The sequence below is a fragment of the Diabrotica virgifera genome, chromosome 4 (assembly GCF_917563875.1).
Source record: "Diabrotica virgifera virgifera chromosome 4, PGI_DIABVI_V3a".
NCBI lineage: Eukaryota > Metazoa > Arthropoda > Insecta > Coleoptera > Chrysomelidae > Diabrotica > Diabrotica virgifera.
Window position 1 is genome coordinate 41,088,434 of NC_065446.1, and position 12,068 is coordinate 41,100,501.

A 12,068-nucleotide genomic window follows, 5' to 3' on the forward strand; every position below is an offset into this window, starting at 1 on the left:
AACTAGCCATGTATGTATCGCGGTTAGTCTTATTAAAAATTTGTCCTTAAATTAAAAGTTTACCGGGCCGTAATGCTTATGTATTTGTAATCCAGCCGTAGGCAGGTTTTTAAATAAATTATTAGTTATTTCTTTTCTAGAACTCCTTAGCGACGTATCAGTATAATATAATATTTATGGATTTAATGGATTACTTTTGAAGGCCGGCAGGATCAACCAAAAAGGAAAATTTTTGGTGATTTTCTAGTGACTTTTTTGGGTGTGAATCTGTCTTTTCAGTTTACTCCTTCTGATTTAAAAACAAAGCATAGTTATTTTTAAAGGGGTAGTTCGAAAGAACTAGAACAAAAAAGAAGAAGAAAATTTGTGGTTAGTTTTGCAAATTCTGATATTTTTATTAAAATATACATTTTGTAATACTTAAATAATATTTATAGTATAATTATAATTCGAAAACATGAATACTTGTAAAATACCGGTGCCGGTAGACGACAGTGATGGTGATCACAGGTGGTTAAGTATTGTAAGTAGATAACTTTGTAAAATTACATATTTACTTCAAATTGCATTTTTAGCACAATCGGTTCCTTTCCGAAAGTAAAGAAAAAGATGCCGATGTTATTTTTATAGGAGATTCAATAGTGCAAGCCCTTCAACATACTGATGTTTGGAATGAACTCTTTGTTCCCTTACATTGTTTAAATTTCGGAATTCATAGGGATAAAATAGAAAATGTTTTATGGCGAATTCAGAATGGGGAACTAGATAATGTAAAACCCAAAGTAAGTCTATCAACGTAGCAATACATGAGAATCTAAAAAGTCTGGGATTTTCTTGGTGTTTTCGATTGCAGAGATCTTGCCTTTATGACCAGAATTTTTTCTGGTCATACTTAAAGGTCACAAAGAAAACTTATCAAGTGAATCAAAATTATCTTTTATTTTTATTTGAAATGTATCTAAATACACATATTATGTTCAGGGTCTACTTAAGACTAGAGTCCAAATCACTAATCTCTTTAGTTTTATAGAGATAATATCTATACAACTGTTCAATAACATTAACACATTCAGTGCTATTCATATATTAGAAGCATTGCTGCTGACCTGATACATATTTTTGAAATTTTTGGCTATCCATTATTGTTAACGTGTCTTATTATAAAAGTTAAAAACAAGACAAAATAAGTACACACCTTACCACAAGTGCTATCACTCCTACGATAAACACTACAAGTACTAGTATACAACTAAACATTATATTCGATATGCTACATGATGCACCAGTGCGTCATCAGCACTGAACGTGTTAAACGATACCTATTTATATGATAGCTTATTTTTAACCAAAAGACATGGTTTTCATTTACCTGTAGTGAAATTACGTCCCATCATTATTGTGTTGTGGCTGAGAGAAAAGAGTCCTGTCAAAAACCACTGTACATCCTAAGGTGAGAGATAAAGAGGAATTGGGCAGCCTGTACATCTTCCAATATTCCATTGTCTTTCTTAAGTTGTATTTTTATACTGATCAAGAAATTTTAATTAAGAGCGTAGGCACAAATATTTTACGGCTATCCCGACTTTTTCTTTCTGTACACGGCAAATTACATGTAGTATTACAATTACATTGTTGTCATTAACTTAGAGATGGCTTTTGAATGTTTTTGGATAACCGTTACGTGCTTAATCACATTCTTCTTTTTTCACTAACTATGTATTCAGTGATTACAATAATTTATATAGGTACATACTATACAATAAACACTAACACTCTAAAAAAGAGAAAAATTTATTTTTTTAATAAATTGTTATGTGGAATGCTTAGATACATTTTGAGAACATCTTTAACAACAAAATAGTTGGATCATAGAATATATCCTGGTGTATTCTCTGCTTGGATCTTCCATAAGGGGCCGTTCAAGTATTACGTAACACAGGTGGGGGGGGGGGGGGGGGTTAAAAATCTTCAAAAATTGCGTTACGCAATAGTTAAACGCCCATTAGAGTGCGTTATGTAGGGGGGAACGGGGTCAAAAATCTTCAAAAATCGCGTTGCGTAATACTTGAACGCTCCCTAAATAATAATTATTGGAATATTTATTTATTTATTAAGCGCAACAGGCCTTGTAGGCCTAGGGCTAATTATTGGAATATGTTTTTGTAATGTTCATATAAACCACCCTTTGGGATGTTATTTCAAATGTTTTTAAGTAGGTTGTTGTTGATAAAAATGAAAGTAGTAGTTGTTGAATAAATAAAAAGCAGTTTTTATGAAAAGTCAAATCTCTAGTTCTTTCTTAAATTAAATATATAAAATCTAATAGGTTATGTGGCTCCAGATCATACTTAACTACTGCTTATATTTAGTTTAAAGAATTGGTGTGTCCGAAAAAGCAAGAAAGTATATTTAAAGACTTTGCCGGTGTGTCCGAAGTATAAGGGTTTGAAAGAAAGAACTAGACCCAGTGAAAGAAAGAACTAGAGTGGCGTGTGTCGCCGAAAATTTGAAGCAAAAAAAATAATATGGGTGACAAAATAGATATATCCACAGTTGGTAAATTTGATGGCGTTAACTTTCAACAGTAGAAGTTCCAACTAAAATGTGCCTTAAGAGCCAAAGGTATATATGGAGTTATTGATGGCTCATTAATCAAACCAGAAGTAACAGGAGACGAATTACAGGCATGGTTTAAAAAGGATGCCCAGGTTATGTTCACTTTAACATCTGCAGTGAGTTTAAATCAGATTACTTTGATTGAAAGTTGTAATACTGCTAAAGAGATTATGGAGACCCTTGAGTCTATTTATGAGCAGAAATCAGAATCAAATAAAATGATGTTGCATGAACGGTTTCATCAATATAAGATGAGTAGCCTAGATACTATCGCTCAACACATAGCAAAAGTGCAGAATCTTGCTAAGCAAATTAAAGAAGCAGGTGATGATGTGAGTGATATTGCTATTATGACAAAAATACTGAGTACATTGCCCCAAAAGTATAGAAATGTTAGACATGCATGGTTGTCCGTAGACAGTGCTAAACAAACTATAGGTAACCTCACTGCAAGACTGTTAGATGAAGAAATGAACTTAACTGCATATGAAGAGACAGAACAAGCACTAGCAACAATGTCATTCAAAGGAAAATATGATCAGAAAGGTCAAGAAAGGGGTGTAATATGTTTTGGATGTAGAAAGCGGGGGCACATTGTCAAATTTTGCAGAGAGAAAAAGAACGAACAAGAAAACAGTAGTAGCAGGTCATATAGAAGTCATAATCGAGGCAGAGGTAGTAACTACAGAAAAGGTTACAAAAAGAATGACAGAGCACAAGCTGGCAACTCTACAGAAAATCAGCATGGTGGTTCTTCGAGTAGCGCATATTATAATGTTAATAATGAGAGTGCATTCAACATAGAAGAAAAACAGCTAGAAAAAGTGGATACAAGTGATGATTGGATTATGGACAGTGGTGCATCAGCACATATGTGTTACAGGGAAGAATATTTTTTTAATATTGACAGAAATTTTACATCACAGGTATCACTTGGCAATAATCAAACACTACCAGTACAAGGTAAGGGAACTATTAAAATAGAGAAGTTGATCAATGGACAATGGTTTAAATCCACTATAAATGATGTGCTATATATCCCACAGTTGAGAAAGAATTTATTTTCAGAAGGTGTTTTGACAAACAAAGGTATGAGTGTAATTAAGATTAACAATGAAGCCAAAGTATATGAAAATGAGAATCTAGCAGCAGTTGGTATAAAGGATAGAAACAACACATATAAAATGATGTTTCGCACAATAATATATAATGCATGTGTGACTACAGTAGATGATTTAAAGATATGGCATGAAAGACTAGGACATGTTAATAAGAAATATTTAGAAGAAATGGTAAAAATGAACTTAATCAAAGGTGTTACAGAAAAGAAACAAGATTTTGTGTGTGAAGGTTGTTTGATGGGAAAGCAACATAAGAAGACTTTTAAAGAGAGACCACACACTAAGTTACCTCCTGGAAAAAGAATATTCAGTGATGTTTGTGGACCTATGCAAACTGAATCTGTACGAGGACCACGTTACTTTGTAACATTCAAAGATGAGTACACCGGGTATAGAGTAGCATATTTTATTCGACATAAAGCAGATGTACTAGATTGTTTCAAAGTATATAATAGAAAAATTAAGGCAAAGTATGGCTATTCTGTTGAAAAACTGCATACAGATAATGGTACTGAGTATACAAATAATGCTTTCAAAGAGTATTTAGAACAAGAAGGTATAGAGTCAGAAACCACAGCACCATACACTCCAGAGCAAAATGGCAGATCTGAGCGAGATAACAGATTGATTGTAGAAATGGTTCGATGTATGTTATACCAATCTGGAGTAGATAAGAGACTATGGGCAGAGGCAGTTAATACTGCCATCTACATTTGCAACAGAATTACAAGCAAACAGACACCAGGTTCTACAGCTTATGAACAGTGGACAGGGCAGAAACCTGTATTTGACCACATGAAAGTGTTTGGGTGTGATGCATATGTACATATTCCTGACCAGAAAAGAAGGAAACTAGATGCAAAGAGTGAGAAGGTTATATTTGTTGGATATGACAAAAACTCCACAAATTATAGATTATTCAACCCAACAACACAGAAAATAGTGATATCTAGAAATGTGTTTTTCAATGAGAAAATGTACAGTGCAAAGAAAAACAATGTGATCAAGATAGCAGCAGAAGATGATGTGACAATTTTTGGAATACATGAAAATGAACTTGAAGAGAGACAAGAAGAACAAATAAACGTTAATAATGAAATAGAAGTTTTACAAGATGTTGACAATATACCCAACTTGAGACCACAACGAAATAGACGTTTACCAGAAAGATTAAATGATTTTGAGAAAGCAGTGTCAAGTAGTGACAAAGAAAAATGGAAAATTGCCATAAATGAAGAGTTTGATACACTAGTGAAAAATGAAACATGGACTATGGTTAAGAAGCCAGACATGCAGTTCGATATAAAAACTGCATTTTTATATGGACATCTTCACGAAGACATTTTTATATCACCACCTCAGGAGCTAAAGTGTGAACCCGGACGGTGTTGGAATCTAAAATTCCACTCGTTCTTGGCTAACTACGGTTTTCAAAAATCAACAGCTGATCAGTGTGTTTATACTGGATATGTAGACAATATTAAAGTGATCTTAATCATTTACGTTGATGACGGTTTGTTATTTTCTGAGAAAAAGTTAGCAATAGAGACAGTTTTGTGCACATTAAAAGACTCTTTTGAAGTGACCGTGTTGAATGCTCCCTAAATAATAATAAACAATAAGTAAATTTTTATTAATTCCATGTCTTAAATCAATTATTATTTATCAAATACACTATCAATATCATTTAATAAACAAGTCAAAATATTCCTGAAGCTATGTCAAATATTTAGTAGCCTTGTTTGTCACTGTCTTGTCATCACACTATGTTCGACAGAGGGCGTTGTATGATAAAGATGGCAAATGTTCGATTTGGAAAATATCACCACGAACATGGCGTTCATTTTTTTCGAATCCTGGAAAACTAATAAATATTTTTGAAAAATTTAAACACAGAGTGAAAGATTACATTATTACCGAGGGTAGAAAGTCCCTTAGAATAAACAAAAAGTTTCTGTTGGACTAGATATTTGAAATTAAAAATCACACTCCATTTTCTCTTTTTTTTACCCCTGCAACTTATGAAAATAAAGATTATAGAAGTTTTCAGGGACTTTCTACACTTGGTAATGATGTTCTCTTTTATTACATGTTTAAGTTTTTCAAAAATACTTAGTTTTCTCAGGATTCGAAAAAAATAAATGCATACAAACAGAATAGGAGACGAAAGTTTGTGCCTATCCCCTTAATGAATCAATTATTATATTCTAGTCATTGTAAGAAATTGTTAATTTTATCTAAGAATACTGGATATCGTGATACTTAAATATAGTATTTCCGTTGTTAAACATTAAGTACTCTTCAATATGTGCTATTTATTTCCATCCAAAAACCGTTGACAATGGATCATGAACTTAAACTAATATAATGTGATGACTTTACTTCTCATTTATAATGAATTTTAAGAGTTAATTTATTTAGTTTTTATTTTAATTTGTTTACATTCAGTATTTATAATAACACATAATGTATCTAACATATTTTATATTTTCCAACTAACAACACATCAATATCGAGTTTTCTTATTCAAGTTTTACCAGACAACTTATCTATTCAAACTTCCTGAAAGATTTTTAAATTTCTCTATTTATAATGTTCTGTTGTTAGGAATTTTTCGATTTTTCTACCTGTGACTGGATTGTCACCGGTAGAAAAATCGAGACTGGTTATTGGCTGTGTCTGGCCTCTTTGAGAGATTAGACTCTGAGACCTCAGGCCAAAGCTGGAGCAGCGTTACAATAACTTATATGAGGAATCTGTTTCATGAAAAACTCTATATTTTTAATATTGTTTTTTATATGGTGTATTTTATACGAATAAATTAACTCAATCCGATATACAACTTATGTTTTAGGTTATTATTTTGCATGTCGGTACAAATAATCTTTCTAATACACCCGAAGAAATACGAGATGGACTCATCGAATTAATAGAAACCATTAGAAAAAAGCATCCAAATGTTTACATTGTTGTTCCAGTAAGTAAATATTAGATATATATTTACTCAACAATAGAGCACTAATGTTAATTAGTTAGATGAAAATAAAATTAACCTAAATTATAATAAAAGCATACAAATTAAGTTTAAAAAATAATTTCAGAAAATACATATATTAAAAAAAAACTAGGTTATAATTTTTAGAATAATCTTTTTATAATACATTTTATTTGTTTTATTTGTTTGAAAAGATTTCAGTAATGATCCAATCCAAATTTGCTTACTACATTACAAGCTTCTTTGGGGAAGTTGTATATGCTGCCAGGACTACATTTTAATGTTACGTTCACCATTTAAAATTAGATATCACATTAATATAATTATCGTAAAGTGTAATATTAATTAATGCATATTTTATTTCAGACATTATTGCCCAGGGGTCAAAACCCAAACCCAGTGAGAGAAAAAATATCCAGAGTTAACAAACTTCTTAAAGCATCACTAGACAGTCAATTTAAAATAGAACTGGTAACTATCGATAATGGATTTATTCGTACGGATGGAACGATTAGTCATCATGATATGTATGATTATTTATTGTTGACAAATTCTGGTTGCAAAAAAGCATTTGAACCAGTCCATGACCTCTTGTTGCAGCTATTAAGTGACGGTGAGCCAGAAAACGACCTTACCCCCTCAGAGTAAGAAAACTGCGATATTGTCAAATTGTTAGGCAAGAAAAATTACTTTCTTAAAATATATTTTTATAAACAAATAGATCTTTGAAGTTGAAGTTATAATACTGATTCATAGCATTCTGAAAACAAATGATTTTAGAAATAGTTTAATTTTGCAGCAAATTTTTGATCCATATACTGTCACCAGCCCTTATCGTTACTTAGAATCATAGTGGGTTGATACAACAGAGTACATTACACTTTATAAATCAAATTTCATTTTATAAATGCTAGGAAATCCTTACTGCATTTTTAGAATTGTTTGATTTTTTATTTAAGTATAGAGGGTGTTGTTATTTCTTGTTGAATTCGGATATATGTAAAGGTCTTTTTTATTAAAAAAATTATACATCCAATAAAGATAAGTGCCAACAAACTTCCATTCGACTCCAATTACTGCCCAGTGAGTGACTTTTTCAAATTTGAAAACAAAAAAAGTCGCATGGGCCCAAATCTGGAGAATACGGTGGATGAGGCAGCAGTTAGTAGCCATTATGAATGAATCCATTATTACAGAGCACCAGAAACAAAAAAAATTACTACTCTTCCCAAGAAATTATAAGACATCATAACAGTTAGCCCTCTTTCGTCCAGTGTATCTCACAAGATACATGACTTTATAATTGATTTTTTAAATGTTGCGGGCTCTTTTAAAAGTTCAAACCTTTGTTGTCACAATCAGCTGTTCTTACTCTATTACGTTGGCTATCTTTGTTTGATTTAAACATTTTAAAAGTATTAAGTTATGTTGATTTTATTTTCTTGTTCTTCGAGTGTGAGCATTTTTCAAGCCATCAACACAAGCGGTAAATTCAGTTTACCTACTGTTATTCACAAGTTTTAGGCACTAATATTTTCTGGTTTATTTGCAATATACTTTTATAAAATGTATCGTCCAGTACACATCGGGTGGTATATGTGGAAGGGGGGGAGGGGCGGAAATAATTTTAAATATGATTTTTGTTTAATTGGGCCCTTAAACAATAAAATGCAAAAAGGAAATTATCATGGGCTGAGGATTTCTTCGTTTGGGCAAAAGAGGGTTAAGAAGTGACACATATGTAAAGTAAACATGCTTGAAATACATACAAAGGTCGATTGAGCAGGGATCAAGAATTGAGAACGGAATTTTGTTGGTTCTTCCCCGGCAGCATACAAAATACATGGCTTTTTCGTTCATGCAATATTTTCTCTTTTTTTTTGTGACATTTGATCTGGTTTTGATATTTTCCTCTGTAGTCTTCAATTTGTAATATATATTCCTCTCCGGAGTTTTTTTCATCAGGCAGGGTTATTTCATGATCCATACACTACCACTTAGCCATACAGAAATATGTATAGGTACACCATAAAAACATAAATAGCTGCAAAACTTAAATCTATAACTGTAAATCATTTCCATGTTGAATCAGTCATTGATACTTAAAAATATATTTTAGAGAAAGTTATTATGGTCAGGTCAATATGATGCCTTGTACTTTTCTTTATATTTTCAAATATAAAAATGCAGGTACAAAGTTCAGAACCAAAAAATATGTGAGAAAAATGGTTATTGCAGATTGACGTATGTTTTTAAAATGGATTGTTGTTTTATCCGAATTATTAGCTTTTAAAAATCACCATTAATGTTGAAACTCATGATAAAATAATGTTTTCATTCTCCTTTTTACAAGTCGATAGTAAATAAATATATTAGGAAGTTACAATAAATAAAATAGGCATTTAAAATACGGGCATATTTTATTTTTGTGTAATATTCTTTTTCGTTTTACTTTTGCTACGATTCTCCTTTCTGTGATAAACATTTATTGTTCTTTTACTTTAACTGTTCTCCATTCGACACCATATGACTGATTTTAAAGTCATGTTACAGAATGTGCTTTTAAATCGTATTGGTATTTTTCGTAACATTTCACATACTTCGTACAATTTTAGGCATCCTACTATAACTATATAGGCGTGCGTCCGCTTTCTTATTGCTCAGTAATACTAATCTAGATGTCTAAATAAGGATTTCAATACCTAATAGGTTTCCGTCTGTTAAGAATGTGTGTCTATAGCGTATTTCAAACATGTAATGCAGTGTACAAGGATAGCCCCATGCGAATTGAATGAGAATTTTCTGACAACGTTGCCGCTCTTGACGACAGCGGCCGTGAAAGGTAGTATTAGGCAGGTACTTGTAGAGGATTATCGCTGTTAACTGCTTTGGAATACTAAAGGAGGATTTATTTATGATAATTTACAGAATGGCAAACCAGCTTGCAATATACAACGATACTGATTCTACCGTTTGAAATGGAGGCTAGTTTTTAATTTCTGCTCTAATTTTTCTATAACAGTTTCTGTCAAATCAACAGCATTTTCTTAAAGCCCTCTTTTTATCTGAACCAACCTACACTTTATTTAGTATTGTCAGAAATTTATAAACTCCAATAATATAGGGTGTCCCAAAAGTAGCGAGACGGTCGAATATCTCGCGAAATATACATCGGATCAAAAAACTGAAAAATACGTTTCCAATGTGTTTCAGAAATCTACCGAATGACACCAAACACGACACACTCCTCCACACCTTGGAGGTGGAGTGGGGGTAACTTTAAAATCTTAAATACGAACCCACTTTTTTATTGCAAATTCGGATTGCTTACGCAAAAATAAGCAACTTATTTTTTCAGACATTTTTTCGAATTGTGGATAGATGGCGCTATAATCGGAAAAAACTATTTATCCTGATACCCTAGGTAAATTATAGAAATAGTCTAATATATCGAGAAATACACTTCCAAATGAAAAACCAAAAAACACGTATTTAATATTTTTCAAAAACCTATCGAATAACACTAAACACGACCCCCATTCCATCTCATGGCAGTGGGGTGGGGATAACTTTAAAATCTTAAATTGTTTTTATTACAGATTTGAATACGTCATAAAAAAGTAAGTAACATTTATTCGAGACATTTTTTAGATTTGTTGATAAAAACGTGTTTTTTGGTTTTTTATTTGGAAGTGTATTTCTCGAGATATTAGACCGATTCTATAATTTACTGAGTGTATCAGAATAAATCGTTTTTTCCGATTATAGCGCCATCTATCCAAATTTCAAAAAAATGTCTCGAATAAAAGTTTCTTATTTTTACATAAAGAATTAAAATCTGTAGTTAAAAGTGTGCGTTCCTATTTAATATTTGAAATTACTCTCCACCCCACCTCCAGGGGCTGGAGGTGGGTCGTGTTTAGTGTTATTCCATTGATTTTTGAAAAATGAAGGGTCTGGTCGTAAATCTTGTTAAGTGACAAAATAAAAAAATTGATATATCACATTTTGAATCTAAAGACTAACAATATATTTTTTTTTTTGAAATCACCCGTCAAATAAAATATTTTAGAAATATAATGCTCTCATATTAAAATAAAAAGACATTGTTTTTTATCAAATTAAATTCTTTTTCAAATTTTAACAAGAAGAAATTTAGAAAAAAATGCTACTTAACAAGTTTTTTATGCGTCTTAGTTAAGGAAATAAAAATCTGTTAAGAAACTATAAAGACACTTAACAGGTTATTAATCACTGCGTCAAGTTAGCATAAAATTGTTTAGTTGATAACTTTATTTGAGCAAAGTTTATAAGAAAACAAGATATGAACAGAATTTAACAACAAATGAACATAAAAAATAATTTTAAACTGTTAAATCTTGGGATTTCAGTGAATAGTAGAAATAATGATGTACTGGTGGAATCCATTGGAGGCATGACATCACATGGCCTAGTTTTGACTCTTCTATGGGCAACGCTTCTGGATACTTTTGAGTCAAGTTTCTATTAAAATCTTCTTCCAGTGAGAGACTAGGTCTACGCCTTTTTCTTTTAAGACTAATGGATTGTGGAATTCCATTGTATGTGTCATAAGAAAGCATGACATAAGGATTATTAATATTAAACTCCATCTTCACGGAGTTGCTTATTCCAAAATTCGATTTGCTGAAATTTTCTCTTAATTCAGAAAAATTTTAAAAATCTTCTCGCTTAAGAGGTGTTACAATAAATGGCCTTTTCTTTTTGGCTCCTTTCAGAACTTCTTCCCATTCACTAGGAGACTACACTGCATTCTTAGTTTTTGCGAATTTTTTCACTAATGCAAAATCTCTATCACTAGGTAGCATAGTGTGCCCTACTTGTGGAAAAACGTGAATTATTTTTTAAACCTTTTAGATGCCAGGAGTTGTAGCCAAAATCCTACGATAGTCCAATTCTTGTTTAGGTGTAGGAAGGGTGGTAAATTTAGGTGTAGGAAGAGCTTGTTGCAGATCAAACGTTATCACATGTACGTCATTTTCCTTAGATTCTTCCACTGCTTTTTCAAGAACGTTCTTGCAGCTTTTGCTTTTCTTAAGTGTAACTCTTTAGAAGTTTCTAGTTCCTTAAGTTTTTCATTATTACCAATTTCTTTAGAATGGTTTATATTAATTTGGAACTCATCGCACTTTGCACAAGTGTCAGATTTAGGAGTTTTAAAAGAAATATCTCTGTATAAATTCTTCTGAACTTGTCTGAAGAAACAAATTAAAATTTTTGTGCTTGACGACTTTCTATGTACTTTTCATATAAAATTTCAATATTGTAAACAAGGCTCATATACTCTTTATCCGTTT

General features: G+C 31.7%; 1 protein-coding gene across 1 annotated transcript; it reads left to right on the forward strand.

Moving 5' to 3' along the window:
* The first annotated feature begins 209 nt into the window (after positions 1–209).
* LOC114325507 (platelet-activating factor acetylhydrolase IB subunit beta homolog) lies at positions 210–8,409 on the forward strand. Its single transcript, XM_028273569.2, has 4 exons — positions 210–523; positions 576–782; positions 6,592–6,714; positions 7,099–8,409. Exons 1-4 carry the CDS (start codon positions 458–460, stop codon positions 7,378–7,380), a joined length of 678 nt encoding a protein of 225 aa, XP_028129370.1. The 5' UTR covers positions 210–457; the 3' UTR covers positions 7,381–8,409.
* Positions 8,410–12,068: the final 3,659 nt, after the last annotated feature.